This window comes from Sturnira hondurensis, unplaced genomic scaffold (genome assembly GCF_014824575.4).
Source record: "Sturnira hondurensis isolate 20B ecotype Veracruz unplaced genomic scaffold, ASM1482457v3 Scaffold0025376, whole genome shotgun sequence".
Classification (NCBI taxonomy): domain Eukaryota; kingdom Metazoa; phylum Chordata; class Mammalia; order Chiroptera; family Phyllostomidae; genus Sturnira; species Sturnira hondurensis.
In genome coordinates, this window is record NW_028098007.1 from 554722 (window position 1) to 570787 (window position 16066).

At 50.3% G+C, this 16066-nt stretch overlaps 1 protein-coding gene across 1 annotated transcript; it reads left to right on the top strand.

Annotated features, from left to right (window-relative positions):
- Positions 1 to 4934: 4934 nt before the first annotated feature.
- Positions 4935 to 14119, top strand: POMGNT1 (protein O-linked mannose N-acetylglucosaminyltransferase 1 (beta 1,2-)). Its single transcript, XM_037039512.1, has 22 exons — positions 4935 to 5048; positions 5516 to 5685; positions 6313 to 6427; positions 6556 to 6674; positions 7318 to 7383; positions 7473 to 7586; positions 8439 to 8556; positions 8734 to 8832; positions 8989 to 9116; positions 9462 to 9532; positions 9764 to 9839; positions 10027 to 10110; positions 10200 to 10241; positions 10453 to 10511; positions 10835 to 10907; positions 10990 to 11118; positions 11203 to 11328; positions 12331 to 12395; positions 12587 to 12631; positions 12870 to 13005; positions 13255 to 13364; positions 13452 to 14119. The coding sequence occupies exons 2-22, from the start codon at positions 5566 to 5568 to the stop codon at positions 13537 to 13539; spliced, it is 1983 nt and encodes a 660-aa protein (XP_036895407.1). The 5' UTR covers positions 4935 to 5048; positions 5516 to 5565; the 3' UTR covers positions 13540 to 14119.
- The last annotated feature ends 1947 nt before the right edge of the window (positions 14120 to 16066 follow it).

Sequence of the window (16066 nt, forward strand, 5' to 3'; positions counted from 1 at the left end):
TAGAGTAGAGCTGGATCTAAAATTGTGGTTAGAATTGAGGTAGCCACCGACACACACACATGCACCCTCAGTGTAGAAACCGCATATAGACTAAGGGAGTGGAAAGTAAAGTTTGGCCCATGAGAAGCAATAGAATTGAAACTGAAGAGGTCTACATGGGCCAAATCATGCTTGATCTTGTAAACTGACACCTTGTAAACTTGACTGTTCACATGAACTATCTTCGAATCTTGTTAAAATGCAGATTATGATTCTCTAAATCTGAGATAGGGCCCAAGATTCTCCAGGGATCACACTTTGAGTAATAAGGTTATAGAAGATGGTTCTAAGATGCTTGGATTTTATTCTACAGGCAATGAGGAACCACGAATAACATAACATGCTTTGACTTGATTTTGTTTTTTTAAATATATTTTATTGATGCACCCCAATGTTCATAGCAGCACAATTTACAATAGCCAAGTGCTAAAAGCAATTTAGGTGCCCATCAATAAATGAATGGACTAAAAAACTATAGTACATTTACACAATGGAATTCTACGCAGCAGAAAGAAGGAGCTCCTACCCTTTGCAACAGCATGGATGGAATTGGAAAGCATTATGCTAAGTGAAATAAGCCAGGTGGTGAAAGACAAATATACCATATGATCTCACCTTTAACAGAAAGCTAATCAACAAAACAAGCAAGCGAGCAAAATATAACCAAAGGCACTGAAATAGAGAAGAGGTGGACAGTGACCAGAGGAGTGAGGGGAGGGAATTTCAGGGGAAAAGGTTGAAGAGTCTGCAGGAACAAGTATAAAGGACACATAGACAATAACAGAGTGGGGGTGGGGGGTATGGAAACAGAAGGGAGGTGGGGAGGGATAGGGGGTTGGGATGAGGTGGGGGAAAGGCAGAAAATAGTACCTGAACAACAATTAAAATAAAATAAATAAATAATAAAAGAAAAGAAAATATGATTATGCTATTACAGTTGTCTCATTTTCCCCCTTTATTCCCCTCCACCCTGCACATCCCCTCCCACCTGCATTCCCCCTCTTTAGTTCATGTCCATGGGTTGTACATATAAGTTCTTTGGCTTCTACATTCCTATAGTATTCTTTTTTTAAGGTATTTTTTAAAGATTTTATTTCTTGATTTTTAGAGAGAGGGGAGGGGAGGGAGAAAGAGAGGAAGAGAAACATCAATGTGTGTTTGACTCTCAAGTGGCCCCCACTGGGGGCCTGGCGTGTAACCAAGGCATGTGCCTTGACTGGGAATTGAACCAGCAACCCTTTGTTTCACAGCCCATGCTCAATCCATTGAGCTATGCCAGCCAGGGTACATTTCCTATAGTATTCTTAACCTCCCCCTATTTTGTACCTATCATTTATGCTACTTATTCTCTGTAACTTTTCCCCCCTCTCTTCCCCTCCCACTCCCCCTCTGATAACCCTCCATGTGATCTCCATTTCTGTGGTTCTGTTTCTATTCTAGTTGTTTGCTTAGTTTTGTTGTTGTTGTTTTTAGGTTCAGTTGTTAATAGCTGTGAGTTTGTTGTCATTTTACTATTCATATTTTTTCTCTTCTTTTTCTTAATTAAGTCCCTTTAACATTTCATATAGTAAGGGCTTGGTGATGGTGAACTCCTTTAACTTGTCTTTATCTAGGAAGCACTTTATCTGCCCTCCTATTCTAAATGAAAGCTTTGCTGGATAGAGCAATCTTGGATGTAGGTCCTTGCCTTTCATGACTTGGAAACACTTCTTTCCAGCCCCTTCTTGCCTGTAAGGTCTCTTTTAAGAAATCAGCTGACAGTCTTATGGGCACACCTCTCTCCTTTTCTCTTGCTGATTTTAAGATTCTCTTCTTCTCTTTAATCTTGGCTAATGTAATTATGATGTGCCTTGGTGTGTTCCTCCTTGGGTCCAACTTCTTTGGGACTCTCTGAGCTTCCTGGATTTCCTGGAAGTCTATTTTCTTTTCCAGATTAGGGAAGTTCTCCTTTATTGTTTTTTCAAATAAGTTTTCACTTTTTGCTCTTCCTCTTCTCCTTCTGGCACCCTTATAATTTGGATGTTGGAAAGTTTAAAGATGTGCTGGAGGTTCCTAAGCTTCTCCTCATTTTTCTGAATTCTTGTTTCTTCATTCTGTTCTGGTTAAATGCTTCTTTCTTCCTTCCTTCTGTTCCAAACCATTGATTTCAATCCTGGTTTCTTTCCCTTCACTGTTGGTTCCCTGTAGATTTTTCTTTATTACACATAATTCGATCTTCATTGCTGCCTGGGTCTTTTTTATGCTGTTGAAGTACCCAGTGAGTTCATGGAGCATCCTGATAATCAGTGTTTTGAACTCTGCATCTGATAGGTTGGCTATCTCTTTGTCACTTATTTGTATTTTTAGTCCAGGTAGTTCCAGCCCATGGTTACAGAAGGATAAAAGATAGTTACCTTTTGCCCTATTTTCACCTCTAGTCCTACTGTCAGAGGCAATCACTTTCAGCTGTTTTCTTCTAGTATTTTTATTCATAACCCCACAATAGGTTTAAACCACTATTTCTTCATTTTAAACATTGTCTACTGACTTCCTATTATGATAAATGTGTATTCACCACACTTACACTCGGTAGTTATCTTTTCCACTGGCCCTATATATTTTTACTATTATTTTTTACCTTTGTAATTTTAAGTAGTACATATTTTCCATAATGTCTTTTTTATTTTAGTTTTTCTTTTTAAAAAAAATTTTAAAAGATTTTATTTATTTATCTATAGAGGGGAAGGGAAGGAAAGAAGGAGAGAAATATCAATGTATGGTTGCCTCTCGTGCGTCCCCTGCCAGGAACTGGCCTGCAACCCAGGCATGTGCCCTGACTGGGAATCGAACCACAATTGCGTGGTTCGCAGGCCCACGCTCAATCCACTGAGCTACACCAGCCAGGGTTATTTTTAGTTTTTCTTTTAATGATTTGAGAGAGAGGCGAATGGAGGGAGAAAGAGAGGAAGAGAAACATAGATGTGAGAGAGAAACACCAGTTGGTTGTCTCTTGCACATGCCCCAGCTTGGAGACTGAACCTGCAACCCAGGCATGTGCCCTGATGGGGAATCAAACCTTCGGACTTTTGGTTTGTGAGGTGACGCCCAACCAACCAAGCCACACTGGCCAGAGGCCCTTGGTATCTCTTGATCCACTGATAACCTAAATTTTGGAACTATTATCCACCATTTAGGGAACAGATGGAATGTGGGAATGTGGAGAGTTCAAAAATATCTAACAGGTCCCTGCTGGTGTGGCTCAGTGGATTGAACACCAGCCTGCAAACCAAAGAGGCACTGGTTCAATTCCCAGTCAGGGCACACGTCTGGGTTGTAGGCCACAGCCCCAGTTAGGGGCATGCAGACGCAACCACACACTGATGTTTCTCTCTCTCTCTCTCTCTTTCTCTCTCCCTTCCCCTCTGCCTAAAAATAAATAAGATATTTTTTAAAATGTGGTAAAATATTTAATAACATATTTCACCAATGTAAATGTAAACAGAACTCAACAGCAGCATTAACAACCATTATTACTGATTTTTAAGCTTTATGGTCCGGTTTGTCTTACAGTCTGAAAAATACAGTATATTACTTTCCTGCTTAAAATTGTTTCACAGCTACACACTTACTTCAAATAAGCATCAACATCACCTGGAAACTGGTTAGAAACGCAGCATTCTGCCCTGTCCCAACCAACTAAATCAAGAGCTCTAAAGAATGGGGCCCAGCCATGTGTGTTTTAACAAGCCCTCTAAGTCATTCTTTTTGTTGTTGTTGTTTTTATTGATTGATTTTAGAAGGAGAAAGGGGGAGGGAGAGAGACACTGATTTGTCATTTATCTCTGCAGTTGATTCTTTTTTTTTTAAAGATTTTATTTATTTATCTTTAGAGGGGAAGGGAAGGAGAGAAGGAGAGAAATATCAATGTATGGTTGCCTCTCATGCATCCCCTACCGGGAACCGGGAACTGGCCTGCAACCCAGGCATGTGCCCTGACTGGGAATCAAACTTCCATTGCATGGTTCGCAAGCCCGCGCTTAATCCACTGAGCTACACCACCCAGGGCTCATTGGTTGATTCTTTTACTGGCCCTGACTGGGGATGGAACCTGCAATCTTGGCATATGGGAACGGCACACTAACCAACTGAACTACCCCACCAGATCCTAACAAGCCCTCCAAGTCACTCTGACACAAGCCAAGGTTTGAGGAATACTGTAGTAAGTGAAGTGCGCTGTATATGTATTATCTCATTTAATCTTCACAGCATCTCTGTATTTTTACTCAGTATAGTGCAGGGATTAAGAGTGAAACCTGGAGCCAGATGGTTGGGGTTTGAATTCTAGCTTTCCCAGCTTTGTGACACTGGGCCGCATTTTCTTTCTAAGAGTGGCATAGTAATAGTTATGGTAATGAAATGAATTAGTATAAATTGCTTCGAAAGGTAACTGACACAGAGCAAGCGTCATACAAGGGTATTCCCATTTCATAAAGAAGGGAACCTAGGCTGAAACGTGAATCAACTTCCTTAATGACTGGTTGAGTGGTAGAACCAGGTTTTTAATTCCCCTTACCCTTCAGAGGCCACGCATGCACCAGAGCTGGGTGCAGCCTTGCTCAAACAAGGGGGGCGAGAAGATGTATCCAAGGCCCCTAACCCCTATGACCCTGGGGTGCAGTGCGGTCTAGTTCAAGGCTCTAGAACTCCGACTGGCATCCAGTTTGCCACCTGGCCGTGCTAGAGGCGGGGAAGCAGCTCCTCCCCAGCACCCACCTCACCAGCTCCCTGCGAAGCTGCCTAGGGGCATAGCACTCCCGGTGACGTGGGCTACACCCCACCCGACACCGCCCCAAGCACCGCCCGCCGCCCTCTCACCCCACGGCGTTGGCGGCGGCGGCGGAAGCGGGAAGGCGGGCCGGGCCGGCCGGGGCGGGGCCGCGCGCGGCATGGAGGAGGTGGAGGCCGCGGCGCGCCGGGCGGAGCAGTGCGGGCCCGAAAGGGGCCCGAGCGGGCCCCAGGGCTCCTGACCCGTGAGTGCCTCCGGGCGGGGGTCCGGGAGTGCTGGCGCGGCCGGGGCAGGTTTCCCGACGCCTCTGGTGGCTCCGGCCCTTAGGAGGAGAAGAGCAGGGTCGGATAGGAGGGGAGGGGAGAATGGCGGGGTGGGGGGTGGTGGAGCCGCTGCTCTTAGCCCACCCCAGGAATGAGAAGGCTTGGGGCTTGGTCATTTTGGGGGCTCATGAGCCTTGAAAGCCGATGATTTGGCTTCTCCCTCTGGGTCCTTGGGCAACCCTGTCAGTTTCTTCAGCCTCAGAGGAGTTTCCAGGTGATCTGACCCCTCTGAAGATTTCCTTCCTAGAAAAGTTGAGCCACTTTCCTCAGGTCTCACAGTGTGGATGCCTGCAGGGAAGCATTACTGGGAGGTCCTCCCTCATCTCCCCAGAAGGCATCAGGCTTTGGGAGGAACACTTTACTCCGTGTGATCCTCTGGTCCCCTCAGTTTCCTGAAGGCATGGGTTGGACGGGACAGTGGTGACCCTCCAGTCCAGCATGGACGACTGGAAGCCCAGCCCCCTCCTCAAGCCCTTTGGGGCTCGGAAGAAGAGGAGCTGGTATCTTACCTGGAAGTATAAACTGACCAACCAGAGGACCCTGCGGAGATTCTGCCAGGTATAGAGATGTCCCAGATCTCCCAGGTCCTTCCTCGCAGCCTTACCGCCTAGCTCAGACTATGATCTCTAGAACCCACCTTGGCTACCCTCACCCTAGAAAGGGGTAGCAGGTTCCTAGAGGGGAAACCTCTGTGTCATGTCCTTACCAGGTAGTGGTTTGGGCCCATAGTTCTGGAATCAGAGCCCAAGTACAGCCTTCTAGGTTTCTGAGAAAAGCCCAAAGTCTGATTAGGGAGGCTTTGCCCAAGAGCCCATACCACCAGGCAATCAGAGCTAGGAGCCAGGTCTTCTGGTGCCCATCTGGTTCTCTGGGACTAGCACCATCTCTAGGAACTAATCGTGGAGGGAACCAAGGAAATCAAGGTTTCACATAGAAGAATACAGGAGCTCTGGGAAGGGAAAGTCCTGATGAGGGAGGAAGGGTGGGGGGAAGGGAGGTGTCCCTGGAGAAGGTGATCATGGAACTGGACCCTAGCTGGGGGAGTAGAGCTGGGCAGATGGAGGAGAGACAGGTCTCAGGTTCTCCCTTGTCATCACTGAAGCCAAGGCCCTCCTTTCAGGAAGACCCTCAGTGATCTGGGGTGGGGAGGTGCCTCTCCTTAGTCATCCCTACCCTTCCCCTCAGACAGGGGCTGTGCTGTTTCTACTGGTGACCGTCATTGTCAACATCAAGTTAATCCTGGACACACGACGGGCAATCAATGAGGCCAATGAAGACTCGGAGCCGGAGCAAGACTATGGTGGGGCCAGGCTGAGGATGGGATTGGTGTATGGGGTTCCCTGGGATCTCACAGCTAAAACAGCAGGCATATCCTAAAGGATGAGGCTGCTGGAGACACTACTTCCATGACCTGTCATACCCCCACAGATGAGGCTCTGGGCCGATTGGATCCCCCACGGCGCAGAGGCAGCAGTCCCCGGAGGGTCCTGGATGTGGAGGTATACTCAAGCCGCAGCAAAGTATATGTGGCAGTGGACGGCACTACGGTGAGTGGGTTGGTGTCTGGTGTACACTCCTTTCTACTCAAGGTGTGGTCCCCTGGCTTTGGGGCTCACTGCCTGAATAGGAACTACACCTCTGCTAATTTATACATGGGTGACTTTGGAGTCCTCAGTTTCTCATCTGAAACCTGGAAGTAATGATTTCTACTTGCCAGGATTATATGAAAAGTATGTGAAATGTATTATATGGAGTGGCATTTTATCAGAACTAATCATTAGTATTAGTAGGCAGTTAATTCCTTGTTATTTATGTCATAATCACTTCCTGGTCTTTTCCTTAGCTTTTAGCCTTGTCTCGGGCACCAGGGTGGAAAATAATCAGACCACCCCAGGGCTCAGTCTGATGGATCATGGTATCCTCAGCACGAGGCAGGGCAGTCACGGGCTCTGAGTCATGAAAGCTATGGAGGGAGAGGTTGTAGAAAGATGGGATCTCTTGATGGGAGTGCTCTGGAGGCTTCCTGGAAGAGATGGCCTTCAAGCTGGCTTGGAAGAGAATTGAGTAAACAGAGGCATAGGCAGGAAAGGAGGTTTCATTTCATGCAGTTGCGAGTTTTTTTTAAGTGCCAATAAGAGAGACCTTGAATGCCAGAGTGAAGAGTTAGACTTTGTCTCTGCCACCCTGTAGGTACTGGAGGATGAGGCCCGGGAGCAGGGCCGGGGCATCCATGTCATCGTCCTCAACCAGGCTACGGTGAGGTTCTAGGGGTGGAGGACCTGGAGGGCTGAGGCTGAGACCTCCTTGCCAGTGACACTAACTCTGAGTGGTGTGTCCTTTGCCAGGGTCATGTCATGGCAAAGCGTGTGTTTGACACATACTCACCTCACGAAGATGAGGCCATGGTTCTGTTCCTCAACATGGTGGCCCCTGGCCGAGTGCTCATCTGCACCGTCAAGGTCAGTGACTTGACCCTGGCCACATCCCCTGAACTCCAGCTCCAACCCTGCCCATGGCCCTGCATTCTCTGCCCCTAGTATGGCACTCTGGGAAGAGACTCTGGAGGAAAGTAACTTGGGTTCCAATACCAGCCTTGTCATTTTACCCATGGAGCATGTACTGGGTGCCAGGCACTGCATGGGCATGGGGGCCACAGTGGGAAGCAAGACAGAATCCCTAACCTCGTGGAGTTTACTCTAGCAGGGCAGGGGTTTTTTTATAAGCAGCTGAATAAATCTTTAATGTCAGGAAATGATGACTTATATGAGGAAGAAAATAAAGCAACAGAGACCGAGTGATGGGGGATGCATTTTAGAAAGGGAAGGCCTCTGTAAGGAAATGACATATGAGCAGAAAGCTGGGAGAAGTGTGGAGTGAGCTATGTGTATATCTGGAGGAAGAGCATTCTAGATAGAAAAATGGCAAGTGCAAAGGCCCTGAAGTGGGAATGTGCTTGGCATGCTTGAAGAACAGCGAGGATGCCAGAGGGGCTGGAGCAGAGTAAGGGAGGGAAAAAGAGTGGTGGGAAGAAGGCAGAGAGGTAGCAGGGGACACAAGTGCAGATTATGTGGGATTATGGTAAGGACTTATTAGCCTGGTGACCTTGGGTGATTCTCAGAATCTCCCTAAGCCTTTCATTTTCTTATCTGTGAAATGATAGCAATCACTGAGGGTGGTTGCAGTAATTTAATGAGCTAATTTAAGTAAAAGGCTTGACCTGGTGCCTGACAGGTACTTGTAATTAGTGCTTCATGAAGCCCGGTCTCCCGGAACTGTGTTGTTCAGGCTGACCACCTTTTCTGGTCTCGCAGGACGAGGGCTCCTTCCACCTCAAGGACACAGCCAAGGCTCTGCTGAGGAGCTTAGGCAGCCAAGCTGGCCCTGCTCTGGGCTGGAGGGACACCTGGGCCTTCGTGGGACGAAAAGGAGGTGCCAGCACCCTAGGCCATCTACCCTTATAGTATTAAGGGCCTGGGGGAGCAGAACCCTAAATGTGGGGAGGGAAGCCAGTAGTGGTGAGTTGGATAAAAGTGGGTAGAGAAATGGGAAGAAGCCCCAAATCTGGAGTCTGGGCCCCCATTATCCCTCATTCCTGCTCCCTGCCAGGTCCGGTCCTTGGGGAGAAGCATTCTAAGTCACCTGCCCTGTCCTCCTGGGGGGACCCAGTCCTCCTGAAAACAGATGTGCCGCTGAGCTCAGCTGAAGGTGGGGTTAGTGGGGGCCGGGCTCTGGGGTAGTACCTGGGCTGGGCGTTTGGCTCCTCTTCATGGGGCTCTGTAAAACTCTTGACTGTGGTGTCTGGTATTCTTCAGACTGCACTGGCCTTGTGCCCCCATCCTTTTGACCCTGTTTCTCCCTCAGAGGCAGAGTGCCATTGGGCAGACACAGAGTTGAATCGTCGCCGCAGGCGCTTCTGCAGCAAAGTCGAGGGCTACGGGAGTGTGTGCAGCTGCAAGGACCCCACACCCATTGAGTTCAGCCCTGACCCAGTGAGTGGGGCCTTAGGCAGTAAGGCTTGGACTCCTTCCCGGCCTGGCGAGGCGCCCTAGGAAAGATCCAGGTTGGGCTTTCCCGACCCTAGCCTGGGAGGGAACCAGGAGCTGAGGCTTCGCACTGAGCTCAGAAAGATGGGGGGTGGGGGGTGGGGCAGGTGGAAGGCAGGTTGTGTGAGCAAAGGCCTGGAGTCAGGGTTGGGCTCAGTGTGTGGAGGACCAAGACAGGAAAGACTCCCTTTCCCCCCAAAGTCTCCCTCACTCCCCAAGAACACTTCCTGGGGTAGGGATCCCAGTTTGAAGAAGGAATGAGGCAAGAGCTAAAAGCTATTTCTCTCTCAGCTCCCAGACAATAAGGTCCTCAATGTTCCTGTGGCTGTCATTGCAGGAAACCGGCCCAATTACCTATACAGGTGAGCCTGGGAATGGGCTTCATCCAGCAGTGGACAGGAGGGTGCCCAGAGGGTGGGAACCCCAGGCTCAACTGTCTGCGGGAGGAACTCTTGAGGTAGGCAGAGACACAGCAGATTCTAGGTTCACTTACATGTGTGGGTGAACACAGGGAATGTGGGCCCATCTATAAACAGCAGGGAGGCCTGAGTCAGGGAGGTCAGAGAGGCCTGACCCATCCCTGGGCTTCCCAGGATGCTGCGCTCTCTGCTCTCAGCCCAGGGCGTGTCTCCCCAGATGATAACAGTTTTCATCGATGGCTACTATGAGGTGAGTGGGACTTGGGGGCTTTGGGTGGAGCATTGTTGCATGTGCTGAGTAGCAGTGATCACTGAGGACGGACGAGGGAGACAGCCCAGGCAAGGGCTGTGAAATGTGGAGGGCTTGGCATGTCAGGGCTTGCAGAGACGGGCAGGGGGAGGTGGCTCACTGGATGACCAGTGGTCCTGCCCCCCAGGAGCCGATGGATGTGGTGGCGCTCTTTGGTTTGAGGGGCATCCAGCACACTCCCATCAGCATCAAGAATGCCCGCGTGTCTCAGGTAATGCCTAAGCAGGGACAGAAGGGGCAGACAGCTGGCAGCACCGTCCACCCTGACGCTCATGTGCCCTGTTTCTATTCCCCACCCAGCACTACAAGGCCAGCCTCACAGCCACTTTCAACCTGTTTCCAGTGAGTAGTCAGGAAAAAACTCGTGGGCCTAGGGAGGGGACACATGAGCATAACGTCTGGTCTTACATAGCAAGCTCCTCCGCGCTCTGGGCCTCATCCTGCTTATCTGGGAAATGGGAAGAGTGCTGCCTGAGGAGTGAGATCAGGGTGGAGGAGATGTGAAATTGGAAAGGCCCCCCCTTGGAATCATGTTGTCCCCCTCCCCCTGCAGGAGGCCAAGTTTGCTGTGGTTTTGGAAGAGGACCTGGACATTGCTGTGGATTTTTTCAGGTGAGGGAAGTGCCCTTCCATGCAGCTTCTGTAAGCTGTGTGGGGCCTCTCGGCTTGACTTAGTCTCTAGGGAAGAAGGCAGTAGGTATCCTGGAGAGCTTTGGAGGAAGCAAGCTGAAGAATGAGGGGAAAGTCTGAGCAAAGGTCGGATGGTAGGTGTTGAGCTGGAGTAGAGAGCTGAAAGGATGAATGGAGACAGTGGAGGTCTGGGGGGAGGGGCAGGAGGCATGACTCCTGAGTCCCATCTCCAGCTCTGCCCACATCACTGTGTGGCTGGGTTTGTCTTTGTCTCTCCCTGAACCTTTGGACCCTGCCTCTCTCAGTTTCCTGAGTCAGTCCATTCACCTGCTGGAGGAGGATGACAGCCTATACTGTATCTCTGCCTGGAATGACCAGGTAGGCTGAGTGGCCTCGAGTCAGCTGGGGAGTTTGTAGAGGCCCTGAGCTAATGCCTCCCATCATGGCCCCCTATCCCTAGGGGTATGAACACACCGCTGAGGACCCAACATTGCTGTACCGTGTGGAGACCATGCCTGGGCTGGGCTGGGTACTCAGGAAGTCTTTGTATAAGGAGGAGCTTGAGCCCAAATGGCCTACGCCGGAAAAGGTGTCCTGGCAGGGTAGGGTGAGTGGGCTGGGGTCCTCTACCAGCTTGGAACCTTTTAACCTTCAAAATCTTCCACGGCCCCAGCTCTGGGACTGGGACATGTGGATGCGGATGCCGGAACAGCGCCGAGGCCGAGAGTGCATCATCCCTGATGTTTCCCGATCCTACCACTTCGGCATTGTGGGCCTCAACATGAACGGCTACTTCCATGTGAGTGGGCGGCAGGGATGTTGGGGAGGGGGCACAGCATGGTAGATAGGGCAAAGAACATGGGTGCTGGAGCACCCCCAGCTCACGTGACCTTGGGGAAATGACTGATCATCCTTTTACCTCAGTTCCTTTATTTGCAAAATGAAAATTAAAAAATATTATTTACTTAATAGAGTTGTGATGTTATGAGGTTTAAATGATTAATATATGCAAAATGCTTTGAACTGTGAGCATTATATAAGGGTTAGCTGATATTATTTTTATTATTACTATTCTTAGCACTAGACTATGGGAGTGAGGAGGGTATTTCTGCCGCCAAGCGCACATCCAACCCTGCAGGCTCTGCCCTCTCCTGTCCTTGCAAGTGCTGGGGCCTAAGCCTCAGCCTGAAGTGAACAGGGAGGTTCCCAGATCCCCACCCACTACATGGCTGTGTCCAAAGGGCCCACCTCTCCCCATTACAAGAAGGGAGGCCTTGAGACAGCCCAGCCTGAAGGAATGGACAGCTTCCAGCCTGGAACCTCCTAGAAGCCAGTAGGGCCCTCAGACACCAGCTAATATGAGACCTTCACTCATTTCCCCAAGAGAGGCAGGCATTTACCTCAGGTCACTCTCAGCACCCGAGGCACAGCAGTGTTCTGTACTCGTGAAGCCTGTCCCTTTGCCCACCACCCCCTGCAGGGCCTGTTCCTGGCTTCTGTGGCTCTAGAACAGCCACAGAACCACAGGCCCAGGGAGAACCACTGGGGACAGGGACTAGCTCAGTGGTGGGTAGCATGAGCTTCCAGTGTGGCTTTGAGCTCTCTGGTAATGCTTAAGCCCGATTAAAGCTTTAAGAGCCTGGCAAGGATGCTGCAAAAAGGATGGTGAAGAGAAGGAAATTAGAGGCACCTATGTGGGTCCAGGATTTCATTTGTGGGCCTGTGGATATATGGTGGGTCAGTGGGCAGGTGGGCAACAGACAATGCAAGGCCCTGATTTGCACCCTCACACCTTCTCCAGGAGGCCTACTTCAAGAAGCACAAGTTCAACACGGTTCCAGGTGTTCAGCTCAGGAATGTGGACAGGTGAGGGCGGGAGACAGGGCAAAGGAAAGGATATTATGGAACCTCAGTGACCAGTATTTGACAGTCTCTTCCAACCCTGGGGCCTGTGTGTTTATCCCAGCCCTGCTGCCCCCTTGATTCCTTTACCCAGCCCTGCTCCTGGGACCTTAAGGGCTATCCTCTCCCTTGACCCATTTTTCCCTCTCCTTTAGTCTGAAGAAGGAAGCTTATGAAGTGGAAGTTCACAGGCTGCTCAGGTATGGCCTAGGGCAGTTAGGGGTGTGTGGCAGGGAGTGACAAGGAGTCAAATACTGAGGTCTTGGCCTCATGATTTGCATGGCTCACTGCAAAGTGAAAATCAGGGCTCCTTGTCCAAAAATTGCTAAGACTTTCAAGATGGCAACAACTAAGCAAGGAGACTTGTGTGATACACTTATGAATTGCTCCCTGTCTTGCCTGCCTGCCCTCACCACCCTGACCTGGCTTCCACTGCAGTGAAGCCGAAGTTCTAGACCATAGCAAGGACCCTTGTGAAGACTCTTTCCTGCCAGACACAGAGGGCCATACCTACGTGGCCTTTATCCGAATGGAGAAAGATGATGACTTCACCACCTGGACCCAACTTGCCAAGGTGCCCAATACTACACCTACCCTAGGAATACCCCTTCCCCCAAGATACAGGAAGCCTTTGTTCTAGAATCTTCTACACTCTCAGAACCCCTCTTCCCACCCCCTTGTTCAAATTCATGTTTTAAAAGATGTTACCTCTTGCAAATGGAGGGAACTGCTGAGGAGGGGTTGGGGCTGGGCCATGGGCCCTCATTGGGCCCTCACCGCAGCTCCCTGACCCATGCTTCTGCACATGCCTCACTCCCACCAGTGCCTCCATATCTGGGACCTAGATGTGCGTGGCAACCACCGGGGCCTGTGGAGATTGTTTCGGAAGAAGAACCACTTCCTGGTAGTGGGGGTCCCAGCCTCCCCCTACTCGTGAGTGACTCGTCTCTTCCCTGGGAAATGGGAGACTGGCTGGATTAGGGGACATAGCTAATGACTTCTTCCCTGTTATCTTCCCAGGGTGAAGAAGCCACCATCAGTCACCCCAATTTTCCTGGAGCCACCCCCAAAGGAGGAGGGAGCCCCAGGAGCTGCAGAACAAACATGAGACCTCCTCCAGGACCCTGCAGGATTGGGTACTATGTACCCCCAGGCAGGCTGGCCCTTTATTCCGCCCTGTAGGATTTTATAGACACTGGCAGGGCCTGGGGCTGGTTTGTTTTTAACCTGAGACTTAATTACTAACTTTAAGGGGAGGGTGGTCCTGTTCCAATACCCCTGTTTCTGAGTTGGAGGTCTATTTATTTACTTTCTTGTTGGGAAAGGACACGATAGTACCTAGGATCCCCGGGCCCCTCATTCTGCCCTTTGTATACTCCCTCCTCCAAGGCCTGGCTCAGATTTAACCTATTTATTTACTGTCCTGAGGGCCTTGGAAACAGGCTGAAGCCTAAAGGGCCTTGATTTCTTTGTGGACTGGGGTGCTGCCCTGAGGGTGGGGCTGGCTCTTACTCAGGAAACTGCTGGGCCCAACTCCTGGACAGGCCTGGCAGGGGCCCACCACTGATGCAGACTCACTCAGAGACCCTCAGACACTGCACCAGGCCTCTTCTCAGCCTCATCTTTATCCAGGTTTTCAAAGCTGGATAAGGTGGTCATTGATTAAAAAAGGCGAAAAGCTCTAGGAACGTGTCTTGTGATTTTGTGTGTGTGTGTGAGAGAGAGAGAGAGAGAAAGAGAGAATGGTCATGGTGGATGGTGAGTTTTCCTTACTGCCCTCTACAGGGTTTAGCTTCCATTTGGGACTATTTAGCCACCAGGGGATGCCCAAGTCTCAGACTTCCAGGTTTTTCCCTTGGCTCCACCCTAGAGCAGCTGAGCCTGACCTGTTGGGGCTGAGCTCGGAATAGCCAGCCCACACCCCTTCCCTACCGTTTAACCACCAAGCTGTTTCCTGCCTAGCTTGTCAGGCTAGACACTTGTCCCCAGAGATCCAGCAAGAGAGAGCAAAAAGAGATACTGTGGGGTGGAAAGGTAATGGGATTGCAGGTGAGTATAGTGCAGTGTGGGTGGAAACGGAGTGGGTAAGGCAGAATGGGCTGACATCATTCAGGAGGCTAGGACTGGGGTGCAGATGGAGACAGGGTTAAGGATTTCTTTGGCCCTTAGGCACTGTATGCAGGTTTCATAGCTCTGGGTTTTTTTGTTGTTTTTTTTTTTAGAGAAAAGGCATTGTTTTCATCAGATTCTCGCCCAGCCATTGACCCAGAGAAGTTAGGAAGATCTCTGTCATAGAGGGACCAGAAAACGAATGGGATTGTCTACAGGGAGTGGATAAGAGCCCAAAGCAGGTGCAGTGAGGCATACGAGGCATCTGTGAAGGACTTAGGGTCAGGACAGTGGACACAGAACACCTCTTGAGAAAGGGTCTGCCTTCAGAGTCCTTGAGAGGTGAGCCTCATGCGCTCCTATAGAACCTTGGCCAGGAAGGCAAAAACCGACGAACTCCTGCCCTTTCACCCGCTCTCTGCCCCTGCCTCCCCCACCGGTGCCTGGAGCGCAGCTCGGCAATGGCACGGGTGGTGTGGCTTTGCACATTTCTTGCCCTCCTGCTGCCTTCAATGTTTGCTGAAAACAGAGATAGTGTTTGAGGTGCCATAACAACCAGGTTGAGGAGCAATTAGCTCACGATGAGGTGGAGGCCCGCCCTGGACAAACAAATCTACAGCATTTATATGGGCGCCTGGGGGAGGCGTTGTGTGTGCAGGGCATAGAAAAGTGCAAAAGAGGGGCTCAGTGCTCTCCTGCCCACTTCTCAGCAGGCTCCTGATTTTGGTCTCATACTGGCTCTTAAGCACTGTGTGGCCCTGGTCAGGTCACTGCTCATTTGGGGGATTAGCCATGCTGATAGATAGTCCCTGGCTGCCTTAGAAAAACCTGGGAAGGGGGGTTCAGGGGTCAAAGGGAAGCAAGGAGGAGGACTGATTTGCCATGCGGGGCTTCTCTTTGTTAGCAGACACGTTTTCCAGCCATAGCCTCCTTAGTGCTGTCGCTCCTGGTTCAGCAAGAATCAGATCTGTGTGGGGGACATGCTGGCTTTTTGGTAAACCTGTTGCCATGTCAGATGGCCTGGGTCCAAACTCTTCACGAAAGATGTGGGACTGGAACTAGTCACATGGCCTTTCTAGGCCCCATTTCTGGAACATGGGAGTAGTTAAAAGGAAATAAAGATCAGATCTGTACAACACCAGGCAGGCCAAGAGCAAGAATAAATGAAGTTCTTTCTGAAATCCCCAAAGCAGAAACAGGTGTGGCGCTTTGCCCGTATGGGAAGGGTAGGCGGCTTGGATCCTCTGATGGGGCTTTCAGAGGGATTCCCAGAGCCTAAGGAGTGACCTCTCCCATTGCCCTGGCAATATTTCTGGTCTTCCCTGCCCCCACTTGGGCACAAGCCTGTTACATTCATAGCTTTATGGTTCAGTGCCCCTCACCAGGAATGGGTAGTTTGAGGCCAAAGCCCTCCCACATAGGAAGCTGCCCGGCCCAACCCTCACCTCCTCCCCAGTGCCCTGTTAACCACCCTTGTTACGCTCCCTCCCAGGCCTGGCATCCAAATGAAGGGAAGAAATAGCCAC

What these genes read in the sequence shown, in the direction of transcription:
- POMGNT1 (XM_037039512.1), top strand. Translation starts at nt 5,566, where the DNA reads ATGGACGACTGGAAGCCCAGCCCCCTCCTCAAGCCCTTTGGGGCTCGG. An exon ending in CTTCGTGGGACGAAAAGGAG is followed by an intron (nt 8,557 to 8,733) that starts GTGCCAGCACCC and finishes GCTCCCTGCCAG; the next exon opens with GTCCGGTCCTTGGGGAGAAG. An exon ending in GAAGTTCACAGGCTGCTCAG is followed by an intron (nt 12,632 to 12,869) that starts GTATGGCCTAGG and finishes CTTCCACTGCAG; the next exon opens with TGAAGCCGAAGTTCTAGACC.